This window comes from Bos indicus x Bos taurus, unplaced genomic scaffold (assembly GCF_003369695.1).
Source record: "Bos indicus x Bos taurus breed Angus x Brahman F1 hybrid unplaced genomic scaffold, Bos_hybrid_MaternalHap_v2.0 tig00001462_arrow_arrow_obj, whole genome shotgun sequence".
Lineage (NCBI taxonomy): Eukaryota > Metazoa > Chordata > Mammalia > Artiodactyla > Bovidae > Bos > Bos indicus x Bos taurus.
This window is the reverse complement of record NW_020867426.1, coordinates 1-26611: the sequence shown is the minus strand read 5'-3', so window position 1 is coordinate 26611 and position 26611 is coordinate 1. Positions and strand designations below refer to the sequence as shown.

The 26611-nt window shown below is 43.9% G+C and overlaps 1 protein-coding gene across 1 annotated transcript; it reads left to right on the top strand.

The window, feature by feature from the left end:
• Window positions 1–8328: 8328 nt before the first annotated feature.
• LOC113888739 (heterogeneous nuclear ribonucleoprotein F-like) lies at window positions 8329–26452 on the top strand. The gene is given in 5 exon segments (XM_027535766.1): window positions 8329–8379; window positions 10387–10443; window positions 22058–22118; window positions 25015–26206; window positions 26208–26452. Coding segments are annotated over 2 exon segments (1245 nt in total). The 5' UTR covers window positions 8329–8379; window positions 10387–10443; window positions 22058–22118; window positions 25015–25064; the 3' UTR covers window positions 26311–26452.
• The last annotated feature ends 159 nt before the right edge of the window (window positions 26453–26611 follow it).

Below are 26611 nucleotides of genomic sequence, written 5' to 3'. Positions count from 1 at the left end.
AGAAAAGGAATTGATAATTGGGGTGTTCAAGGGCAGGAGTGGTTATAAAACTTTCCTTTAAGATTGTAAAAGTCATGTCACCTGAATATTCCAAGGTGATAAGAGATTTATTAGTTTTTAACAAGAATGTAAGGGTTGGGCCATTGGGGAAGTTTAAGGGATCTGGTTCAGAAAATAGCCTGCCAATCCAAGAAAACTTGGCAGCTTGCATTTGGTTTGGGGCTTTGGGAAGTTCAAGATGCCGTGAAGTCTGTCTGATCTAGGTGCAGTCCTTGTTCTGAGAACAGATGTGCTAAAGAAACTTGAGTTTGAACAAAGTGCAATTTTTCCTTAAAGACTTTATGCTCCTTTTTGGCTAGGAGTTTGAGTAAATGGAGACTCTCTTCTTGTGAGGAGGCCTAGGAAGCAGAGCAGAGAAGTAAGTCATCCACACATTCTATTAAAGTGGAGCCTCCAGGGATTTCCCTGGTGGTCCACTGGCTAAGACTGTACTCCCCATGTAGGGGGCCTGGGTTTGATCCTTGATCGGGGAACTAAATCCCACATGCCACAACTAAGACTCAGTGCAATCAAATAAATAATTTTTTCAAGGTGGAGCTTCCAGAGAACTGGATGTCTTCTAGATCAGCCTTCAAAGTTTATAAGGGGAATTTCCTAGTTTCCCAGTAATTAGAACCCTGTGCTTCCACTGCAGTGGGTATGGGTTCAATCCCTGGTCAGGGAGCTAAAGTGCCACAAGACGAGAGGCCGTAAATAAAGTTTGTGAGAAATAAGAAGGGTGGAGGTGACTGCAGTCATTCAATTAAAAGATGCTTGCTCCTTGGAAGAAAAGCTATGACAAATCTATAGTATAGTATAGTGAAGTCGCTCAGTCGTGTCCAGCTGTTACCCGTGGACTGTAGCCTACCAGGCTTCTCCATCCATGGGCTTCTCCAGGCAAGAATACTAGAGTGGGTTACCATTTCCTTCTCCAGGGGATCTTCCCAACCCAGGGATCAAACCCAGGTCTCCCGCATTGGAGGCAGACACTTTAACCTCTGAGCCACAGCGTATTAAAATACATCACTTTGCTGACAAAGGTCTGTATAGTCAAAGCTATGGTTTTTCTAGTAGTCATATACAGATGTGAGAGCTGGTCCATAAGAAAGGCTGAGCACTGAAGAATCGACACTTTGAATTGTGATGCTGGAGAAGATTCTTGAGAGTCTCTTGGACTGCAAGGAGACCAAACCAACCAATCCTAAAGAAAGTGAACCCTGAATACTCATTGGAAGGACTGATGCTGAAGCTAAAGCTCCAAAACTTTGGCCACCTGATACGAAGAGCTGACACACTGGGAAAGACCCTGATGCTGGGAAAGACTGAAAACAAAAGGAGAAGTGGGTGGCAGAGGATGAGATAGTTAGATAGCATCACCAACTTAATGGACATGAATCTGAGAGATAGTAGAGGACAGAGTAGCCTGGCATGCTGCAATCCGTGGGGTCAGACATGACTGAGCAACTGAGCAACAAAAGAAGAGCTTTCACTGGGGCATTACTATAAAGGAATATTGCTGACCTTCCCCAGTAAAGACAAAAAGATACTATATTGTCTTGCTTTATATTCTGGGAACTTCTAAAACACACATACATACATTAATTCACATCAAAAAACTTGCTTTCAGTTGGGATGGAGGCTAATGAAGTGTAGGGGCTGGGGTAACAGGGTGACAATATTGTTTATGGCTCGAAGGTCCTGGACAAGTCTCCATCCACAACCATTTGGTTTCTTCACAGGTAAAATAGGAGTGTTGCACTAACTGCTGCAGAGGATAATGAGGCCCTGGGCCTTTGTTATTGGCTTAATGCCTTGAAGGCATTATTTGTAGGGTATTGATTAATCCTGAGGGAAGTTTTGAGAGTCATACTTGGATCTTAATAAGGGGTGCACATGGGTACTTCAGAGATCAGTTGAGGATTTTGCCCGTAAGGAGAAAGTGAAAGTGTCCGTCGCTCATTCAAGTCTGACTCTTTGCGACTCCCTGGACTGTAGCCTGTCAGGCTTCTCTGCCCATGGGACTCTCCAGGCAAGATTACTGGAGTGGGTTGCTATTCCCTTCTCCGGGGGATCTTCCCGACTCAGGGACTGACCCCGGGTCTCCTGCATTGCAGGCAGATTCTTTACCATCTGAGCCACAGGGAAGAGTGGTAGCTAATCCAATGGAGACAAATGATCAGTGTTCTCAGAATTAGCGCTTGTGCCATTAGAGATGGAGAAATTAGAAGATGCTGAAGGGCCATTTGATTTACCTAATGGGTGATTTTGGTTGCTACTGTCAGGTTCCAGAATTATTTCCCCCTTTTGGGAGAAAGAAATTCCAGTGGTTATTTTTCTAATGTATTTTGGCTCAATAAATAAGTAGAAGTGGAGGAAGTAAGGAGAAAAGGGTAAGTATCTCTTAGAGAGCCTAAGCAAAAGGGGACAGGTTTAGTGATAATCTGTTGAGGTTTACTAGAGATCCCACCACTTGAATCATTTTAGTAGTCTGATGCAAGAGCTTTTTAATGGTAGTGGGGCTGAGCGCCAAGAGTGTAGCTCTTACAAAAAGGACAAAAACAGATTTGTTTCCAGTCTAATGAGTAGTTTCTTCAAGTTGATGAAGAGAAAGGATTGGGGAAATTCTCTGTAATTCCTCAGAGTCCTGGACATTAGGAGGACATTAGTAAGGCTAGTTAGAGGACTAAAGGTGTTTGGAGTACTTAAGCTTATAGAAATTTTCCTTTCAATGTTCCAGCTTTTAGAAATTTTGATGGAGACTAGGAAGGTTTGTTTAAAGGCTTCCTTTTTTGGAGTTGAAAATTAGGAATTTTAGTGGTCTTCATTTTAGTTGCATCATCGAGGGTACGGTTGAGATGGACATAATTTTCCATTATATTCTTTTAACTAGAAGAGAGATCTCAGTTCAGCCTGTTAATGTACATAGATCAAAGGCAACTTGAGTGGATTCAGCATTCAAAGGAAGACCAAAATTTTCCTTAAGGACAATTTGGGGGAATTCCCTAGTGGTCCGGTGTTAAGACTCAGCACTTTCATTTCAAGGGCCCAGGTTCAATCCCTGGTCAGGGAAGAAAGATTCCGCAAGTCTCATGCCATACTAAAAAAACCGGAAAAAATTTTACAGTGTTTTGTACTCACACCTCTTGGGGGAGAACACAGCATGCCACCCAGGGCTTCTTAGGGGAAGCACTAGGTCAGTCACACTGAAGAGCAAAGGGAAGTGTGGGCAAGCACTTTTATTGTGGTTTTGCTGGAGTGAAAGAGAGCAAACGGGTGTGGGGTTGGCTAATTTGAATAATTTCAGCAGGTTCTTCGGCACAGGGACTGTCGCTCGTTGTTTGATATCTGGCCCCAGGGCAATTAGGGTGAGCATATGTTGGTTCCAGAGTGTGAGGGCCTGATAAGAGTGGTGTTTGGTGATATGGACTTAATCATCTAAAGAAGAGAAACTGACCAGCTTCTAGTTAGGACCTCAAAACTGGATCAAGATAGCACACACCTACCCACCCAAACTGGGCTTCCCAGGTGGCTCAGTGGTAAAGAATGTGCCTGCCAATGAAGGAGACAAAAGGAGACTCGGATTTGATCCCTGGGTTGGGAAAATCCCCTGGAGAAGGAAATGGCAATTCACTCCAGTATTCTTGCCTGGAGAATCCAATGGACAGAGGAGCCTGGCTGGCTACAGTCCAGAGAGTCGCAGAGTCAAACAGGTCTGAGCATGCACACCCACATAAACTATATTATAGGAAGCAATAGTCTTAAAAAAATTTTGTTATGCAAATGGAATACATATTTTGTTACCTTTCTGCTTTCAAAGCTTTAATATTCCCCACTGACTTTATGTACATATTATCTTCAATTTTTTTCTCAAATTTTGAAATATATCATCATCCAAAAATTGTATTCTAGTGGTTCCAAATAGGAAAAGGAGTTCGTCAAGGCTGTATATTGTCACCCTGTTTATTTAACTTATATGCAGAGTACATCATGAGAAATGCTGGACTGGAAGAAACACAAGCTGGAGTCAAGATTGCCGGGAGAAATATCAATAACCTCAGATATGCAGATGACACCACCCTTATGGCAGAAAGTGAAGAGGAACTCAAAAGCCTCTTGATGAAAGTGAAAGTGGAGAGTGAAAAAGTTGGCTTAAAGCTCAACATTCAGAAAACGAAGATCATGACATCTGGTCCCACCACTTTATGGGAAATAGATGGGCAAACAGTGGAAACAGTGTCAGACTTTATTTTTGGGGGCTCCAAAATCACTACAGATGGTGACTTCAGCCATAAAATTAAAAGACGCTTACTCCTTGGAAGGAAAGTTAAGACCAACCTAGATAGCATATTCAAAAGCAGAGACATTACTTTGCCAACAAAGGTCCGTCTAGTCAAGGCTATGGTTTTTCCAGTGGTTATGTATGGATGTGAGAGTTGGACTGTGAAGAAGGCTGAGCACCGAAGAATTGATGCTTTTGAACTGTGGTGTTGGAGAAGACTCTTGAGAGTCCCTTGGACTGCAAGGAGATCCAACCAGTCCATTCTGAAGGAGATCAGCCCTGGGATTTCTTTGGAGGGAATGATGCTAAGGCTGAAACTCCAGTACTTTGGCCACCTCACGCGAAGAGCTGACTCATTGGAAAAGACTCTGATGCTGGGAGGGATTGGGGGCAGGAGGAGAAGGGGACGACAGAGGATGAGATGGCTGGATGGCATCACTGACTCGATGGACATGAGTCTGAGTGAACTCCGGGGAGTTGGTGATGAACAGGGAGGCCTGGCGTGCTGTGATTCATGGGGTCGCAAAGAGTCGGACACGACTGAGCGACTGATCTGATCTGATCTGATCTGAATTGCTTTTTAGAGTAATTACTTTTTGAAAAGCATCTCAGACACTGGTTTATCTGTAATTTTTGGTGCAAAAAACAATGAAAGGAAGTAGTATGTCAAAATCTCTTACATTTTTACAATACCTATAATTTTCTGTATGTTTTAAATATTCCATAATTTCTAAAAAGTGGAGGTTACTGAGAGAGAAAGAGAAAAGCTGCAAGCTGCCCTGTATCCAGCAAATTTTTTTTCTAGTTATATTGAGATCTAATTGGCAGATAATAGCACATCTTGACGAAGATGAAGTTTTCTGACTTCTGAGGCCCCACAGAAGTGAAAGAGTCTAACTGTACATATTTTAGGGTGGGGAAAAGACCATGATGAGGCTAAAGGGGGACAACACAGAATGGTGACAGAACTAGGCCCAGCTTAAGTCAGGCTTTGTTGATGGCCAGGCCTGCTGTGGAAACAAAGGGCAGCCACACAGCACTGCCCAGGACCACACAGCCCCACTGCAGTCTCTGGTGAGACAAAAAAAATCAATTCTAGCAAGTAACCATCAAGCTCATGGGGTGCCATAACCCCAATTTTACTATTTCACACAAAGTACTGTTTGAGATAACTGTAAACTATCCCCAAAGAACTGCAAATAACCTAGGGATCCAGTCTTCTGTGGTGGTACTGCTGCTTCAAAGATGCATTTTTTTCTATGTTGGTCAAAAAAATTAACCAGACAAGGCTGTGACCGCTGAGCCTGCTGGTGTCCCACCTGGGTTATCTTATCCTTCTTCTCTGACTACTACAGCAGCTGGCCTCAATGAGAAACATCCCATTTGGACTGGACCTATACTGTAGCTGGGCAGTTCAATACTTTATTTCATTCTTTCCTTCCTTCACATGGGAAAGGGAGGCAGAGAAGGCACTTGGGAACTAATCCAGAAAGACCTATCTCTCACTGGGCTTGAGAGTGCAGTACTTAAAAGAGTGGAGACTCTGAAACCAGAGTGTCTTAGCGCTGCACTCTGAAACCAGAGTGCATTAGTCCAATGCCCAGACCTGCTATCTACAAGCCGAGTAATTTTAGGAAAGTCACCTAACAATTCTATACCTCAGTTTCCTTCTACTAAGCAGTTATAGTAACATCCTGGTGAGTTGCTATGATGCTTAAATGAGATTAAGTACTCAAAATAGTGGAAAGCACAGTAAGGGTGCAGTACATGCTTGCAAAGACTCTTCAGTCATGTCCGACTGTTTGTGATCCTATGGACTGTAGTCCACCAGCCAGGCTTCTCTGTTCATGGGATTCTCCAGGCAAGAGTAATGGAGTGGGTTGCCATGCCCTCCTCCAGGTGATCTTCCTGATCCAGGGATCAAACCCTTGTCTCAGGCATCTAACTCCATTGACAGGTGGGAAGCCCAAAGATGCAATACAGGTCCACTGTTGTTATCACCACTGCCATTTGACAGGTAATGTGATTGTGAGTAAGAACCTTCTCCGAATCTCCCTGATCCTGCCTATACAAATGCTCTCCTGGGAAAGAAGGGGCGAGAAGGTGTCAAAGCTTAATGGGTAAAGTGTTCTTTCAAGGGGTACCAACTGGAACATTCTAGACAAAACTCTATACTATTTGCTAGTGGTTTCCAGACATGAGCTTATTTTAAACACTCAAAATAAAACTTATTAAAAAGTATTAAATTTGTGATAATAATCCACTTACATAAACATCAGGAAGTAAACAGGCAGGTCAATCTGTAAGAGGATACATCTTGGGGTGATTTTCATTTGTGGTGAATTCAACTGTTTATAAATTAGATGGTAGAGGTGCACTTGTGCAGACACTCTCAAGAATCAAAAAAGATGTCTTTTGACTTCAGAGCCCGGGTGAAACACTTTCGTGGACACAAACGTGAAAAGAAAAGGTGGAGACCTCTAAGGCCCTACAGCTGAGGAGGCAGTCCATGTTAGACTAGCTATGGGCAAGCATCTTCCAGTTAGTGAGATGAGATGTACATCTGTTGAAAAGGTCTGGGATCTGTGGCACCAGTCTGAGCTTTCTGTGGAAGAAAATCCACACATGACTGTGCTGGTGCTCACCTGCAAAAGATATCGTAGTGGACACCTGCGATGACTCCCAAGGAGCAGGGGAGGCTCAGCATCAGGCCAAGGCCCCAGTCTTTCATTTACAGAAGGCCTCAAAGATTACTGCATCATGGATGAATGCTGGAGAACTGTCAAACTTGATGAGGGGATCAAAAAGCCCCCACGGCTCAGAGGCCTGCTTAGTGCTTTGTAGGAACATGTCTTATTGGACCTGATTTCAGTCTCTAAATTCTGAAGCTTTTGTGTGTGTATGTGTGTGTGTGTGTAATTTGAATATTTGCCTCAGATTAGGTATTTGCATTTTCTCTCCGGAGTCGGACTTTTCTATAGCCTGACCTGTGATGGAGTCATTGGATTTCTTACAAATAACTTATTTGATTTTTGAAGAACCTGTTTTCTGTAATTGTGCCTCATCAGTTTTCTCTTAATTTTCAAGTCCTCTTGTTTTTACTTTTCTTTTCCCCTTAGAATCAACTTCTGGTGACAAATTGTGCTCCTTCCTTTTCTATAGTAACTACTCATAATGACAACCCACTACAGTATTCTTGCCTGGAGAATTCCAGGGACAGAAGATCCTGGCGGGCTATGGTCCACAGGGTCGCAGAGTTGGACACGACTGAACAACTAACATTTCACTTTCACTCATAATCTGACCCTATTCCAAGCACCCCCTTATTAAGTGGTGGTTTTTAAAATAATCTTCTACTTAAGCAGTGATGAGTGCCTTCATATCTTCCTCTTTATGGAAGCTCCAAAAATAAAATAGTAATGATTAACCCCAGAACACATTAAAGAATCTGCTCCACTGCCTCAGGCAGGGTAGCCATTTCAGTTACCGTCTTGCCAGTCTGCTCAGGGGCTCTGACTGAAAACTAATTTTCCTCGGGGTCCTGAGGGCCACCTTTAGCAATCCTGGGGCTTCTCAGCCTAAGAGAGAATCAGTTGAGCAACCCTAGGTCAACTTGCTAATCCCTCTCTAAACCCTGCCCTCGGAGCCGCCTTTATAGGTTTCCGGTGTTCTCGGTTCCCTCTTTCTTCATTCTCAGCAAGAAATAACTCTGTTTTCTTCTGTTGCCCTGGCCTTCAATCCAGGGGTCCTTTGGGCTCAATATTTGGGGGACTCTCCCAGTCAGTATCTATTGCGGCTCAAAAGGGCCCCACTAACCATCCTAGAAAGCTCACCCCCTGCTCGTAGCTCCCCTCCCAGCAGCGCCCCGGCTCCGTACGCCCCTGCCCCGCCCTACTACTAGCTAGCCAATCCCTGGCTCCGCTCCGGGAGCGTCACAATGGCGCCCCCGCGGCTCCGCCCCCCGGACGCCCGCCTTGGAGACCCCGCCCCTCCGCGGTCTTTGCGTCTTTCCGGCTCCGTCTGGGAAGTGAGACCGCGCCGCGTCTTGTTGGGAGAAGCAGGTGGGATTCTGAGGGGAAGCCGGCCAGCGGTTACACCGGGAGCCGGGAGCGGGGCGGGGGCGTGAGTTCCTGGGGCTCTTGTTCCTGGGAGCTTGGGCGTGGGGCCGAGGAGGGGTAGGGCACTCCGAGAGCTTTAGGGCTTCCGGAAGCGCCGAGTGCGCACAACGGGCGGGGGTTGTGGACTCGGGCCTGCCGCGTGCCTGAACCCGCCCCTCGGGGCCCCCTCCCGGGGCGCGCTGCCAGGGGTTTCCATGGTGATGGTAAACAAGCCTCAACTGCCTCAGCCACAACTGCCAAGTCCCTAGCGTTCCACCCTCCTCTAGGTACTTAGAGGGACGACCAAGGTGCCGGATGTGAAGAAAAGCGGGGGCGTGGAGACTCGGAGCCCGAGGTGAGGGGTGGAACAGGCAGCGTCCGAGGCTCGCACACCAGGGACCGGCTGGGGACTGGGCCACTTGGCATTGAGGGCCGAGGAACTGAGATTTGGGGGTCAGCGGAGGCGGGATCTGGGGTGAAGGCCCTCACACCCGGGACCGATTGGGGTCTGGGCCTACGGGGGGAGTTGTGAACCGCGGGGCTGAGGTTTGGAGTCGGAGGAAATGGGCCGTGTATTCGGGGACCGACAGGGTACTGAAAGGGGACCCGGCCCACTGAGGGTGGGGACCGCGGGACTGAGATTTGGGCTTGGGGGAGGTGGATTTGAGGTCAGGGGCCTTATATTCCCGGCACTAGACCGCGGGGCTGAGGTTTGGACTTGGGGAAGTAGAGAGCCTCGTGCGGACTCCAGAGGGAGCAGAGCCCTAGCGCCCCTGGCAGGAGTAGGATGGGAAGACCAGGCAACCGCTCGAGGAGGGTCATTTTAAAATGAAAGCGGTACTTGCACGTGGCTGAACGCGTCCGGGAGTTGAACTAGACGGGTTGGGACCTGACTCCTCCCCCCTCCCACGTTCCCGCTCGCCGAGCCTCGACTTTGGAGCGTTGCCGCCTTTTCTTCCTGTCCGTGCGGCGTGTGTGCCCTAAGCCCCGTCTGCATTCGTCTCCTGCTCTTGAGGTATCCTGCCTGTATTTTGGTTGAAACTCTGGTTCTCGTTGTCTTGGCTTGGTGACCACACTTCTGCTGAGCTATCTTAATTTGGCCGTTTCTTTTTTTTGTTCTGTACTACTTTTCTTTTGAATGTACTTTGTGCCCGTTCTTGCCTGCGCCCGAGAAACTTCTGGACGCAGCTCGCGCTGCGCCTCCACCTCCCTGTTCCCGCGTGGCTCACGGAAGGCGGCGCTGGGCGACCCGGGGCGGGGCTCTGCGAGTCGCGGGGACCCGACCGGCCTTGGACCCCGGTCTTTTACCTGAATGGTTGGAGGGGCCGTGGGCCTCTCCCCTTGAATATATACTCTAAAGGGGCTCTCAGAGGTTCCCAACAAATAACCCCAGGCCCTAGAGAGCCGCCCCACCCCCACTTCGCCGGGCACCAGCGAGTCCCGCGTCCTTTGGGATGCCCTCGGCAGTTTTCTAACCCTGGATGTCCTAAGACGAACCACCATGCTTCACAACTGTTTTCGAGGTTGAGGGGAGAGGGCCTGTCTGCCACTGCGGAGGGTGTTCGGAGGGAGAGCGGCCCGCGAGCGGCCATACTCTGAGGGGGGCGGTGCGGCCGCGGCGGCTTCCGGAAACCGCCGGCTGGGAGGCCGGGGGCGGGGAGGCGGGGGGGGGCCTCGGGTGGTCTGACCCTTGTGGAACTCTTAGGGTTGAAGGCGGCAAATCTTTTAGAAACATCTTCGAAACTATTCATTTTACTATAATTGTCAGTATTTCAGTCACGTTTTTAAAAGTTGACTGTTTCTGAATTTCTAGTAAAAATGAAAATAATTTGGGGTTCTCCGGTCAGATAAAAACCTGTTAGGGCCTATCAGTGAAAAGTGATGTTTTCAGTGCTAATTTTTAGGCAATTTTTCTTTTTTCATTTTAATTCCTGCACTTAATGAATATTGAGAGAGATCGTTTTATTACAGGTGTTAAGCAGATTCATCCTTTGCCTTGAGGATCTCATCTTCCTGTGTGCATTCTCTGTAAGTTGATTCGGTTTTTTATTTCCGTTTTACGGTGTCTCTGTTTTTTAATCTTTTATTTTAGTAACGTTCTTTTTGTATTATTTGCTTTTTGTTGCTTTTCTCTTTAACTGGCAAGTGACTGGTTTTCACTTGAGTACTGTTGTTACAGAGCTCCCTTTAAACATAAAATATCTGAAAAATGTGAGTTGATTTGAGGAGAGTTAGTCCTTGTTGTGACCGAAACTGAGGGAGAGTGTGGAGACAAGGGGTGCGTGCCCTTTGGAGTCGGTGCCTGGAGAGACTACAGAAACGGGAGGGGGCCACCTTCCACAGAGCTGACTTTACCACCAACCTGCCCTCTCCAATCTGAGTTCTGGTTCTCAGATTCTTTGTAGAAACACATTAAGTGACCCTTAACTGGATCCACACACAGAGCTAGGTGTTTTTCCACATTTTGTAATCGCATGCTCATGACCAGTTTGCAGGAAAGTATTACTGTGTTGTCATCATAGAGATGTGTCTTAAGGGATATAGGTGGGACTGGGACGCAGGTCTGCCTGACGGCTTCAGTCTTCTACCAGGGCCCCTGCCCCTAATTAGCTGCCACAAAGGTTCTTGAGGAGGACAGAAAACGGGGCAGAGGAGAGCCAGGCTCATCCAAGACCAGCCTGGCTTATTTTACAACAAATCCCGGGCATAGTAAGATTTTTATTCATAACTTTGTATTTCTAAAGACTTTTAAAATATAACCGCAATACCATTACCACACCTAAAAAAATAATACTTCTTTGATATCATCTAATACTCAGTGTTCACATGTACCTGATTGTGTAATATTTTTATATAGCTGGTTGGTTTGATTTGGAATCCAAACAAGTTCATTATATATTTGTTAGATAACTATCCTTTAAGTTTATGTTTGTTTTTTTTTAATTGTTTGGCTGTGCTGGGGTGCTGCATGCAGGATCTAGTTTTCTTACCAGTGATGGAACCTGGTCCCCCTGCATTGGTAGCACCACGTCTTAGCCACTGGACCACTAAGGAAGTTCCCTCTTAAGTTATATTTTAAGCTAGAACAGCACTGTCCAATAGAAATACAATGCAAGTCACATAATTTAACATTTTCTGATGAAAAGAAACATACAGTTCACTTTAGTAATTTAGTTTAATGTGATATATATGTACCTTAAATAGATCCAAAATATCACTTCATCGTGTAATAAATTTTCATGCTTTTTTCCTGAACTAAACTTTCAGAATCCAGTGCGTGCTTATTTTATAGCACATCTCAATTTGCACCAGCCACAGTTCAATTGTGACAAAGAGGCTCCCTTATTAGTGAGGATCTAAAGGTTTTCTATTCTTAAAGTTTCTTCTTATGTAGAAGTCAGGTTTTGTGTCTCATGTAGAATTCTTTTCCCACACTCTGGGTTTTTCTGACTACATTCCCATGGAGTTAGTTGTTTGAGTCTCTGTCCTCTGCATTTCCTTTTAAAATGTTAGTTAACCTCTATACGCTGTTCTGATTCCCTTGAAATTTTTAAAAATATTGCATTGGAGGTGTTTGGTACTCCTGCCAGGGGCACATACTGGTTGGTGTCCCTTGTGATGTTAGCAGCTATTGATTGTTCTCTAGATGCATTGTTAATTATTTCCATATCTGTGATATTTTAATTCAGTATTCCTCATTTATTAGCAGGAGTACTCCTATAAGGAAGAAATTTTCTTTATTATTTGATTACTCTAAGATGTACTTTTATAAAAGGTTAAGGTTTTGATTTCTTGTTTATATTTATCAATACTAGTGTAATGAACTGAATCTTTAGTATGTGCCAAAATCAGTAATTTTTCTGGTATCATTATGAAGTCATGGATTTTATCATAGAGGATGTGTTTTAATCCATTGTAGCTTTTATTCTCTTTGATGCTCACATTATTCAATTTTTGGCTAATGGGAGTGCCCTTAAGATTGGTTCCTGAGTTTCTTGACTCAACTTCATGGTCTTTGGCTTATTGAGTTTAAGATATAATACTTTCTTAAGTGGATCCATCAAAGTTCATTCAACTGGACCTCTGCTACTGCTAAGTCGCTTCAGTCGTGTCAGACTCTGTGCAACCCCATAGACGGCAGCCCACCAGGCTCCCCCGTCCCTGGGATCCTCCAGGCAAGAACACTGGAGTGGATTGCCATTTCCTTCTCCAATGCATGAAAGTGAAAAGTGAAAGTGAAGTCGCTCAGTCGTGTCTGACTTTTCGAGACCCCATGGACTGCAGCCTACCAGGCTCCTCCGTCCATGGAATTTTCAGGCAAGAGTACTGGAGTGGGATGCCATTGCCTAGTGATGGGCAATTGGGTTGTTAGTCTTTTCCTATTAGAAATAGTGCTGCAATGCTTCATTTACGATTCTAATTTATCTTACATGGTGATGAGCATCTTTTCATGTTTAAGGGCATTTCTTTTTCTATCAATTGTCAATATATCTAGCCTTTAAAAATTTTTTTGGACTGTTAGACTTGTGTTTCTCTTTTTAGAAGCTCTCTATATGTTTAAAGATATTAACACTCTTGGGAATAAATTGCAGATGTATTTCCCATTTTATCAGTGATATTTTTGCATAGCTTATGCTATTTTTAGCCATGCATAAGATGTTTAGGTTGGGTTTTTTTTTTTTTTTTTTTTTTGATGTGTGTATATTTGTAACCCTATATGTGAGTCATGATCAGGCATGTTCTCTACTTCCAGTGCGGAGGAATTTTGTAATTTAGGATATTTCTTAGCATTTCTTAGAAATATGAAAAATTCTTAGCTAACTCCTATTTTACCTTCATTAAGATGCTAATGTGACATCATCAGTGATTAACTTGGAAATGATGAATTACAGTGGGATTCTTGGAATAAATCCAAGTTGATCATGACATATTAAGTAGCCTTGTGTATTGTTGGATTTGGTTGTCTTATGTTTATGTAGGAATTTTTCATGTGAGTTCTGGAGTGAAATTAGCCTGTGAAACTGGATAAACTAATTCTAAAACTCTTGAAAAAATCAATTCCAAGTTTATTGTAGATTAAAATGTTTAAAAATGTAGATGAAAACAACAGAGCCTTTAAGTTTAAAAACTGTCCGTATGGCCTTGGGCCAAGAGAAAGATTTCTGAAATAACACAAAAATCGATATTCATTTAAGAGAAAAATGACAAGAATGAAAAAATTCTAAACTATTATGTTTCTCTTACAGTATGCCTTTTCAAAAGTCCTGACTATATAAATATTAGAAATTCTTACCACATTCTCTCCTTTTAAGTTTATCTGCATGCAGGGATGATCCACAATTCACATCTCCAGTCTTCATCTTCACCCTAATTGAGGTCTTTTCTGCTTTACTACAAATATTTGGTTAGAATAGTGCTGTCCAATAGAATTATGATATAAATGCTTTTTTTTTTCCATTTTTATATAATTCACATACCATACAGTTCACCTTTGTAAAGAGTACGATGATTCAGAGGGTGTTTTTTTAATTCGCAAAGTTGTAAAAAGCCATCACCACTAATTCCAGTATATTTTTGTTTGGTTCAAGTATAGTTGATTTCTAATATATTAATTTCAGGTGTAAGCACAGTGATTCAGTTATTCATGTGTATATTCTTTTTCCTTCAAGGTGATTACAAAATACTGAGTATAGTTCCCTCTGCTATGTAGTTAGGTCCTTGTTTATCTATTTCTTGTTATGTGTATGTTAATTCCAACCTCCTGATTTACACCCCCTCCTTTTGCTATAAGTTTATTTTCTGTCTGTGAGCCTTCTTTCTGCTTTGTAAGGAAGTGTGTTTTGTTTTTAGCGTCTACCTATAAGCAGTATCACATTTGTCTTTGGTTTCACTTAGTATGATAGTCTCTAGGTCTATCTATGTGGCAGCAAATGGCCCGGTACATATTATGTTGAAACATTCCTAGAGTAAATTCCAGTTCATTATGGTGTATAACCCTTTTTATAGGTTGCTAGATTCATTTTATTAGTATTTTGTTGGAATTTTGCATTTATGCTCTTAGGGGTTATCTTGTGATATCTGTCTGGTTTTGCCATCTACAAGTGTATTAATTTGCTAGGGCTGCCATAAGAAAGTCCTGCAGACTTGGTGGCTTAAACAGAAATTTATTGTGCCATAATACTGAAGGCTAGAAGTCCTGCATTATGATATCAGCAGGTTTGGTTCCCTCTTGAGAAGCTTGAGGAATATATGAAGGATATGTTCCAGACCTCTCTGGTTTTTAGGTGGGTGTCTTCCCTCTGCTTTCTGTGTCCAAATTGCCCCTTCTTCATTTTGGAATACAGACGACATTAATTATGTCATTTTTAATTTAGCTATCTCTATAAATATATCCAAGTCTGGTCACATTCTGAGGTACTGGGGGTATCTTTAACATAAGAATTTTGGGGGCATGATGTTCAGCCCATAACAGACATAATTAATACTGGTCTTGTAGAATGAATTGAGAAATTTTTTAATAGTTTATTTTAATATATTGTGATTAGTTCAAAACATCCAAAATATTACTTTAGTACATAATGAAAAAATTGGAAGTGAAGTTGTTCAGTCGTGTCTGACTCATTGTGACCCCATGGACTGTAGCCTGCCAGGCTCCTCTGTCCATGGGATTTTCCAGGCAAGAATACTGGAGTGGATTGCCGTTTACTTCTCCAGGGGAATCTTCTCAACTCAGGGATCAAACCGGGTCTCCCACATTGCAGAAATATGTAATAAGTATTTTAATTATTATTTTTTTCTTTTTTGGCTGCACTGCAAGACTTCTGAGATCTTAATTTTCCAACTAGTGATTGAACCCTCAGCAAGTGAGCAAGCAAGTGGGATCCTAACCACTGGACCACCAGGGAATTCCCTGCAATTCTTTGTATATGTACTAAATTTTATCACTTGGGGCACATCTCAATTTGTTCTTGGCACATTTCAAGCTCTACGGGCTACTCTTTTTTTTTTTTGCTACTCTATTTTTATCCTTTGTACCTAACCTGTTCTTTTTTTCAAAGCAGTTTTCCTTTGTACTTTAAATTTAGTTTACCAACATATGCTTGATTTTTGTGTTTTTAAAGTATCTGTGGGGAACTACACAACAGTGTTTATCTTAAGCCAGGAAGGTTTCCTTCTATTCTTTATCTGTTCTCCTGCCTCCGTTTTGTCTTTTTATTCTCGAATGCCTACCATTCACTTGTTTCTCCTGTCCTGTCTCTTATTATATGAGTCCTCTGAATTTCATCTCTTCCCCCTTGTTTTTTTTTTTTTTTTTCTCCTTTGTTTTGAGCTTATTTCTTCTACTTGGTTTTCCAAGCCACTAACCTTTCTTTCATTATTAACTACAAATCAAAACTCAGTTTTTAGCACTGGAAAATGTTTCATTCTGTAATCAGGTCTGTTAAAATATTTACTAAAGTTTAGTGCAGTATTTCTTTATCCTAGAAAACTGTTGTGTGCTGTTGTCCGGCTTGTATTACTGTTGCTAGAGCCCCTCTCAAGTACATAGTCCTGTTCCTTTGCTGCTCTTGGCTCTGTTCTCCACTCCCCTGGCATAGTGTGCTTGTGGTCCTGAGCAGTGAACATTGAGCACCAGGAGCTATAACTGCCTCCATTCTTATGGCAGCTGCAGGTGATCTGACAAGGTGTCAGCTCTCCCCCTGGTCCCACGAGGAAGTTCCAGGCCTCCTGAATGGACTGGGCATTTGTTAATACAGGTGACAGATACTTCCCTCTGTTGAGAACAGATTTTAGCACTAGAGATCTAGTGTTTCTATTTTATGAACTGCCACACCTGATATTTTTTCTGTTCTAACTTTAGACATTGATTCTTGAGTCACCAACAAAATGCAGTCAATATCATGGAACGACTTCTTGTTTTATGTTGGCTAAAAAATTGTTCCGTGTGTTCATTTCAAAACAGACATTATAGATATGATTATTTCAACACAAACTTTATAGATATGATTTACCTAACAGTATATTACAGTTTTTGCTTTTTAGTTAACACAGCTTTTGAGAAATGAACACTGGGGAAAACAGTGTATTATTCCCCCAGGCTTAGCCACAGTAAGGTAAAGAGCCTAATAGTCTAAAGATAATGGAAAACAGCCTTCCTGTTGCTTTCAGATTATGACATATCTTCTTTGACATATGAAAATATAATGGCAAACATTTAAAGTGTCAATGTATTTTAATCCTTCATCTATAGCTTTTCTCTTTTTTAATTGAAGTTAATTTACAATATTGTGTTAGTTTCTGGTGTATAGAAAAGTGATTCAGCTGTCTATATATACCTTTTCATATTCCTTCCCATTATAATTTATTACAGAATATTGAGTGTACTTCCTTGTGCTGTACAGTAGGACCTTATTATTTCATATTAGTTTGTATCTTAAACATTTTTCTTATTTTTGAATTTAGTAAGAACTAAATATAGTGATTAAAAGGATTCACTACAAATTAAAAATATTTTTACAAAGCATATCCTAACAAATGACTACATTTTAAAGTCTTACCTGTATACCAGGGTAAAAACGTTTTAACATTTCCACCCCTGTTCATGCATGCTTCTGATCTGTTTAAATGTCACTTCCTCAGAATCCCTATATGAGTTAGCCCCCATTTTCTAATTTGGGGTTATTTCAGAATTTGTCATCACATGTTTATTCTTTATTGATTCCTAGTCCACTGTTCTGTGGACTTAGCACAGTACCTGCATTTTGTTAGTGCACAATATTTCTGGGTTAATGAATGACTTGAGATTGAGTAAATTTTATCCTGCTGCATATCACTGAAATCCTTTGACACGCTTGAGTTTCCACCACAATGTTTTTGTTGCAGAGTATCATCAGTTCTTCCAAAATTTGACGTATTTCTTCCCATCTAGTTTCCATGCATCTGTTCCCATCATTCATCTTCCAGAGAGCAGCTAGACTGTTCTGTTGGAAAGTAAAACTCGTTTCCATTGGTCTTAGAATAAATAAAGTCTAAAATACGGTATCAGGCCTTCAGGGCCTTGGGGGAATCTTGCTCTGCTTCCCTCATTGATCTCAGTCCTGGCTGCAGGTGTTTTTGGGTGTTTTCTGTCCCAATACTTTCCCCTGTGTATTCTGTACATGTTGTTCCTTCACTGGGCAGGAACCCTATCGTGACTGATCAATTATTAACACTAAGCTAGCCAGTGTCATCAACCAGTTAAGCCAAGAAAGCATATATAACGTTACTAAACTGAAACAAATACATTGAAAAAAGTGAGGAAACGGATGTCAGTCGTGTAGATTACCAAGAATATGTTTTGACAAGGTTTTTAGGAAGTGAGAAAAGTGAAATAAATGCTCAGGAAGCAGTCAGGGTACTCATTTCTGTAGATAACTGTTTCCCAAAACAAGCCAATTTCATGGCTTAATTTTTCTTCAGAATATTCTTTCTTGAATGTATGAGTTTTTAGTGTCTTTGTCATTTCCGTGGGATAGCTGCATTTTAAATCCTATCACCCAGCTTCAATAGCTACCAGTTGTGGACAGTTTTTCTTTACATCCCCCATTTTTTGAGGCAGATCCCATCCCATCCATCACACTATTTCACCCACAAATATTTAAAAATGTATCTCTAAAAGCTAATGCCTTTCGTTTTAGGATAACTAATTTCGTTACTTAAGTAAATATAATACTTTAATATCAAATTTCTAGTCGATGTTCAGGTATTTCCTAAATTGTCCTATAAATGTTTACCAATTTGTTTGAATCAAGATCCATATATTTCCCATATATTGTGAATCCCTGATAATTCTTGTTATTTTTATTCATTAAGTGCTCCTTTGAAGCTATTTCGTTGAAGGACCGGCTATTGTGCTTGTCTAGTTTCCCAGGGTCTTTGCAGACTGCATTATTACATTCTCACTTAGTATGGTTCCTTTTCCCTATAAATTCTGTAATTAAGTAGATTCTTACAGACTTTTCAAGATAAAAACTTTATTACTAAAAGTATTAAACATACACAAAAGTAAAGACAACAGTATAAAACTCCATGTACCCATCCCTCAGCTTCAATAATTACTGAATCATGGCCCATGTACTGACTCCCACCACTCAAGATTATTTAGAAACAGATTCTAGATAATCATACGAATCTCTAACGACTTAAACACAGCAACAAAGCTACAACTAAAGTTTTATAGTTTCTTCATCTAAATTCAAGTCACTGCTAACATTACTGCAATTGCCTTATAATTGTTTTCCAGTTCATTTGAATTAATATTCAGGTGTTCATAAAATGTAATTGCTTGCTAGGTTGTAGAGTTAAAGAATTGCGAGTTTTAAAATTAATCCTTTTAAACTGAAAAAAGTATGACTGCTCAAACCTACAAAACAAGGTACTGTATATACAAAGAGGATTCTGCCTTTTGTACATTAGTTTTCATTCGGAATTCTTTCCTGCCTTAAAGAGTTTGTTTGTTGTTGGGTTTTTTTTTTTATTTTACGGTTTCTCCTTCCTTAAGAGTGGTGACGGCTAACTCCTCCCCTCCTCTCCGCCTGTACTCTGGACTTTTCTCTACCCTGGCACCTCTCCTGAGAGCTCACTCAGAACGGTCTTCCTCGTGCTTTCCTTCCCTCCTCCCACTTCCTGCCTTGGCCGACCGCGCGGGCCGCACCTGCAGGGCGCGTTTCCATTGGTGACATCTTGGCGGGCCCGCCAGTGGCACTTCCTCCTTTACACCCCGTGACCCACGTCCGGCTCGCCGCCCTCCCAGTCACGCGGCCTCTGCCTCCGGGACGCAGCCCCGTGCGCCGGCCTTCCGCACTCCAGGCCCCGGACCCGTCGTGGTGAGCCGCCGCGAGCGGACGACCCCCGCCCGCACTTCCCCCAGCCCCCGTGGGTCCCTGGAACTCCCCTACCTCCTCCCGCGCAGCCGCCCCCTACCCCCAGGAACTCTTTCTGCCCCCTCTCGCTGCCCCAGGAACTCCCCCTCCCCCACCTACCCTGCGTCCCCAGGAAGTCCCCCGACCCGACCCGACCCGACCCGACCCGAGAGCTCCGCCCCCAGCCCCGGGAGCCGCCCGCCCCCCTCGGGTACCGGGAACTCTTCCTCACGGCTCCACGGAGCCCCTGGGATTCGGGAGCTCCGCCTTCCCTCCCCCGCGGCTCCGGGAAGCCCGGGCCTGAGAACTCTTGCCCACTTCGCTGCGAACACTTTCGCCTCTATCCGCGGCCTGAAAACTCTGCCACCCTAGTGAGTCCCCGCTGTCCTGGGAGCTCCCCCCCCCCGCCCCACCTCGGGCCCCGGGAGCCTACGTCTCGTGACCTTCCCCTCCCCCCAGCTCGCGCGGCCCGGGAAGCCTCTCCCTCCCCCACCCGTAGTTCGCCCCGCCCCGGAAGCTCCCGCTGACCCCGCCCAGGCCCGTGGATGGGGCCCCCTGTCGTCGGGCCTTCCTGTAGGGCTTTGCCGACCGAAGGCTGTCGGATCGGCGGTTGGAGGCCGAGCGAACCCCTTCACGTCCCAGTGCCCCCGCCAGGAGCCTAGCGTCCGGGACTGATACCGCGCTTCCCGCCGAAATCGCTCAGACGCGCCCCTGGCGGCCCGCGGCCGCGAGCTTGAGAGCGCACTTTGAAGCCTGGTACGAAGCGTTTTCCCCCAGCCAGTTGAGTTTCAATTTCAGGTTGATAACAAAAGGAGGTGCACCTGGCCTTTCCGCGGAATCTTCTGCGTTTTAAGCTTCGGGTGGAGTTGGGGGTCCTTTGGCTGTAAACTGCGCTTGCTGGTTGAAAATAGAAATCGGTCCTGCTCTCTTCAGCGGTAAGTTTTAGGGCAGAGTCAACTGCGTAATCCTGAGGCGGCGTCTCCCGTGGACTGTGATTTAAGAGGTAGAACTTTCTGATTAATTAAGACAACCTACCAGTCTGTGCGTGCTGCCAGCTGTAGGTTAAAATTCATTTACAAGTAAGGGCGAAAATGCTTTTCAGGCCCCATTGGGACGCGGATAAAGCAGGGTGAAGCCAGGGAGCTGCTGAGTTCCAGTCCCTGAATAGAAACGGTGGGGGCGCAGTTTGAGCCGCCCTGTGTACTTCGTAGATAAACCTAATCAGTCGGGCGCTGGAGGTGCGCCCTTTTTATCTCGATGGGTCTACCTGGATCTCAACTAAATCTTGTCTAACCAGTATAGTAGAGTGAGGTCGAACTCGTTCTGGAATACCTCCTGGGAGCAGTTAGATATGTTGAATCTCGGCCCCGGCCCAGATCTATTGTTTTAGAATCTGCCTTTTAACAAGATCCTTGGGTGGTCCGTGTGCTCACTTACGTAATAGACCACTTGCGGGCAGGGGGGGTGGAGTTGTGCAAAATGAGTCTCCAGGTGCTGGACCCAAGAGGAGTGTTTTGTAACACTTGGCCCCAGTGGTGTCGACGGGCTGTCGGGGAGCCGGGTGGGAGACCAGTGTATATCCTTAACGCTTGAACATGTGTGCGCCATAGTTCAGCCACGTGGGAATCGGTTTCCTCATGTCTGACCGCCCCTGGGTTTGCGTGTCCGAGCAGGGGCTTTTGGTCTGCGGACCACACTGGAATGAGCATGTAGCAGGGTGATAAACCCAGGCAAAGAATTCGGACCACTAAGATGACCGGGCTCTCTACCCTTTAGATTCTACTCTTTTCTGAGGGTAGAGGAGAGGGACAGTTGAAGCTTCTTGAAAACCCTCGTCTAGAGAATTTGAAACTGTTAACTTCTTAAATTGTAGTACTTTATGTAGATTTTCCTCCCCAAAGTAGTATCTCATGTAAGAGAGGGTGCTAATAAGGCAAGACAGGTACTGTGTCTATGGCAACAGGCTCAGAGAAACTGACTTTTCTCAATTCTGTGGTTCTAAAACTAAGAATGTTCTTTAGTTCTCAAACGAATTCGCTGGACATACCAAAGTTTTCTGCTACAGCTTTATTCTGTGGCTGTGGTTGATGGTAGATTGATGTTTTTCCTATTTTAAAACATTTCAACACTACCTCCCCTCATTCTCAGTTAAAAGAGCAATGTTATATAAATACAAGTCTCAAGAAAATGAAATTATTAAAAACAGGGAAGGAAAATCTTTTAATATCTCCACCCAGACCTCCAGGGATGTTTGCAAATTGTAAATACTGTTAGGCCAGTTTATAGCAAACTACTTTTGCCTGGAGCACGTCTCTGTGAATACGGCCTGGTCTCCAGTGCCGATCAGCGGTGCAACTCCTCTCCCCCCTGCTCGGCCTGCCTTCTGCTTCCGGGAACCGCTCCTCGACCCAGCCCCGCCCAAAAGGTGCGCCTCCCACTCTAGGTATTTAAATTTTCTTAACCACGGTTAGGGGTTTCTGTACAGAACGCGCCTTCTGAGTAAATCTTTCAGGGCAAGTGGGATGGTTCCAGGCTGTTATTCTCTGTATAACCCTATGAAAAAGGTAAACCTTTCCAAAGCTGTTGGGGTGGGACGGGCGTGTACTTTCTTTAAGGCAACCCGGTGCTTGCCACGGCTCCGGAGAGGAGCTCAGAGCCGGTCCCAGTCAGGGGATGCTGCCTCTTCTCGCTCCGGGAGTGCTGGGACATTAAGGTAAAATTTCCTTGTCGCTTTTTTTTAGGACGATTCGTTACCTACCTGGAGTGTCTTTTGACTGTGGGCATCCCCCGGTGTTCTTTAAGGTGAGCTATTTTAAGAAAATTAATTTCTCAGTTTATAATTGATTTCTTGATACAGATAACTTCCTGAGTGAAAACTTTTTTTTCACTAGCTTGTAAATCTAACGTTGAGCAGAAAGCCAGCTATTTTCACAAGTTTTAGTTAACGTACTGAAAGTCTGCGAAGAATCCAATGTAGAGGATTCTGAGGTCAACAGAAAGGATATTGCTCTGTGTTTTAGAAGTACTGTGTGTTTTGGAAAGTGCTTTTTTCGCTTTATAATTTCTGTTTCGGGCACTTTAATTCTTACATGACATATTTGTTTTTTTATGCTTCCTGTGTGGTCCCCCCCGCCCCTGCCTTCTGCTTGTCTTTTTTAACCTAACCAGAAGGTGGTGTTGGCCCCACGTGACTGTCAGTTAATCTCTTGCTAATCTTGGGCCTGCTGTGCTGGGGGTGGGACTACAGTGACCTACAGAACAGATAGTCTGTTGCCACTAGCCTTTCAATGCAGTTGCAAAGAGTTTTTAAACAAATTAGGATTGGTTCCCTAGAATGCTCTGGGATCATAGAAGTATAGATTTAATTTGTGGGGGGGAGAAAGTCTTGTGGAAAAGTTGGTAAATTTAAGCTGAGACCGTAAGGATTAGTGGGATTTAGCTAGACAGATGGGTGGGCTATCTTCAGACAGATAATTACTACGTGTGTCAATTCCAGTGGAACAGAGAGCCTGCCACATTTCGGCACAGAGAAATACGGGAATAAAGGTTTGTTTGCTTTCTAATGCAAGTGTGTTTCAGGTCAAAGTTTCAAGGCCTGAGCACCCCCTGGCCCTATGATTTGTGTTCCAGACAGTGGGGGAGCCACTGAGGTGTTGAAACAAAGTGACATAAAATTGCTCTTAAAACAGCTACAGGTTGGGCTGGTAGCAAGGATTGGAAAGTTGTAGATGTGAATGTCTTGGAAAGGGCTTTGTTGGTATTGGAGTAGAAAAGGGATGAAGGCGATGCACAAAGATGATGATGATATTTGATATTCAAATCATACGTCAAGCAGGTCTAAGGACCCAAAGTAAGATATGAAGAAACCTCTATACTTGTTGGAATCAAGAGTTGCTTGAATAGAATTTAGGCATGGATTAGGATTAGGATTAGGGTGGAGAATGGGATCACCCCCCAAAGAAATGATGAGCTCATTAAGATTTAGGGCTTATAAGTTGTTCAAAGATTGCTTCAGTTTCACTCTAGAGCCTTGGATGACAGGTAAGGCCATTTTTAATGCCGCACCAGGGTACTGTAGGAAGGAGTTTCAGGAAAAAGCAGTGTAACCTGTGTGAAATGGAGTTTGTCTAGGCCAGTCTTGCCCTCGGGAGTCTAAGTCTAGGAACCTGTGTGTCCTGAACCCAGAATTGGCCCTGGACATACAAGGATCAGGTAAGGTTGCCTGAAAAAAGGGGGGCCAGTGAATTATGTATTGTTTAAACCTTGGGGAAGGACTTTAAAGAGGCAGAGTACCTAAGGAATTAACAGGAAAACCAAGAGCCAAGAGGAGAAAGGATTTCCAGAGAGAATGGTTAAATCCTGAGGGCACAAAAGAGATGGAGATAAGAAAATGTTTCTTTTCTTGCCATAGAGATCCTTGGCAGAGTGAGATGTGCCCTAGTTTAATGGTGGGGTAGGGTAGGGCATGTAAGAAGTCTTTTTGAAGATGAGATTTCACTGAAAGGGAAAACAAAACCAAGTAGCTGGAGGCAAAGTTGGTATCAGAAAAGATACCTTAGGGGATACCTTATATCTTATAAAGATATCTTAGGGGATAATTAGAAATGAGAAAATCTCCTTAATTGATGGGGAAAAGTGTTCAGTGAAGTTTGTGTGAAGATGAAGATTGCTTGGGGTGGGTGGAGTTGACCAGGGCAGAGCCACAGATAAGAGCTCAGCTATAGAAGAAGCAACTCCCTTGTTTATAAAGTTCTAAAACTTGCTCTGATTTGCTTCACCAGGTCTCTGTTAAACCGATTTACTTTACTTTTCTTACCATTCATGCTTTCTAGTTTTAATCGTGGGGTTTTTAGAAATCTGTCCATGTTTTGCTCTAATCGTGTAAATATGCCATGCCATTTTAGATAGTTTTAGGATTCATCTGAGGTAAGATTCTGTTTTATCTTTTTCTGTGTGATAACGTGCCTAAATTTTTTTGAAAAGGCAGCTTTTACCACTGACTTAATAGCTACATCTGTTACACTTGTTATCAAATGACAATTCCATAAAACTTGTATATACTTGTGCCTGTTCTGAATATATTTTTGGCCCTATCTGTATTTTTATTGTCCGTGTTATTCATGTATTGCTATCTGACTCAGCTCCCGCTCTTCAGAATGCTGCCCTTCGACATGGATTTAACCTTTACTCTTTTTTAGCTTGGACTCTAGGTGTCAGATGCCACTTGCACTTCATGGCACTTTGTCAGGAGGGGCACCTGTCATGCCTCTTGTACAATGAAGAGTCCATTCCATTTCTAGTCCCTCAGTGAAACACAGTGATGTGTGTGTTACGTTGAACAACGTAATGTGTTTTATTTTGTTTTTTTTGGGGGGGGGGAGGGGGGTCATGCTGTGCTGCTTATGGGACTAGGGATTGAACCCAAGCCATGGCAGTGTGAAACTGAGAGGCATATAATTTGATTTCTATGTTTGCATCTCATATAACTGATACTCTGCTGATGTACTTATCTGTTTGTTTAGATATGTCTTAATTTGACCTTGCACTTGATTGGGGTTTTGAATAGACAGTAGGACTTGCCACCTACTCTCTTGCGTTTTAGTGATGCAGTAATACAATCTGTTTTCCTTTAGTTTCATATTCTTGTTATACATATTAAATGAAAATTTATGTAAAGTAGTTTTTGCTTTCTTTTCAGCCACAAAAGCTGCACCCAAGCTTGTTTGACGTCTGCTCTGTCGAGTGTCCATGATGTTGGGCCCTGAGGGAGGTGAAGGCTTTGTGGTCAAGCTCCGTGGCCTGCCCTGGTCCTGCTCTGTTGAGGATGTGCAGAATTTCCTCTCCGACTGCACGATCCATGACGGGGTCGCAGGTGTTCACTTTATCTACACTAGAGAAGGCAGGCAGAGTGGTGAGGCTTTTGTCGAACTTGAATCAGAAGATGACGTAAAATTGGCCCTTAAAAAAGACAGGGAAAGCATGGGACATCGGTACATTGAAGTGTTCAAGTCCCACAGAACCGAGATGGATTGGGTGTTGAAGCACAGTGGTCCAAACAGTGCTGACACTGCCAATGATGGTTTCGTGCGACTTCGAGGACTCCCGTTTGGATGCACCAAGGAAGAGATCATTCAGTTTTTCTCAGGGTTGGAAATCGTGCCAAACGGGATCACATTGCCTGTGGACCCCGAGGGCAAGATTACAGGGGAAGCCTTTGTGCAGTTTGCCTCACAGGAGTTAGCAGAGAAGGCTCTAGGGAAGCACAAGGAGAGAATAGGGCACAGGTATATTGAGGTGTTCAAGAGCAGTCAGGAAGAAGTTAGGTCATACTCGGATCCCCCACTGAAGTTCATGTCAGTGCAGCGGCCAGGGCCCTATGACCGCCCTGGCACAGCCAGGAGGTATATTGGCATCGTCAAGCAGGCAGGTCTGGAGAGGATGAGGTCTGGTGCCTACAGTGCAGGCTATGGGGGGTATGAGGAGTACAGCGGCCTCAGTGATGGCTACGGCTTCACCACCGACCTGTTTGGGAGAGACCTCAGTTACTGTCTCTCTGGAATGTACGACCACAGGTATGGAGATGGTGAGTTCACTGTCCAGAGCACCACTGGACACTGCGTCCACATGAGAGGTCTGCCCTACAAAGCCACAGAGAACGACATTTACAACTTCTTCTCCCCGCTCAACCCTGTGAGAGTCCACATTGAGATCGGCCCTGATGGAAGAGTGACCGGCGAAGCTGATGTTGAGTTTGCCACTCATGAAGAAGCCGTGGCGGCCATGTCCAAAGACAGGGCCAATATGCAACATCGATACATAGAACTTTTCTTAAATTCCACAACAGGGGCCAGCAACGGGGCATATAGCAGCCAGATGATGCAAGGCATGGGGGGTGTCAACCCAGTCCACTTACAGTGGCCTTGAGAGCCAGTCTGTGAGCGGCTGTTACGGGGCTGGCTATGGTGGCCAGAACAGCATGGGTGGATATGACTAGTTTTGTTAGTAGCTTTTGAGTTATTTCAAATTTTCACAGGCAGCCAACAAGCAGTGAAAAGCAGTTATTACTCTAGAGGAAGCTATGGGACCCAATTTGCACCATGAGTTTGTGAAATCTGGATTAAAAAATTACCTCTTCAGTGTTTTCTCATGCAAACTTTCTTCTAGCATGTGATATTGAGTAAACTAAAACTTTTCAGCTTTTTCTCAATTAACATTTGGTAGTGTACTTCTGGAGTGATGTTATCTGAGTTTTAAAGTAGTTTTAAGTAGGTTAAATGTGGATCTTTTTACACCAC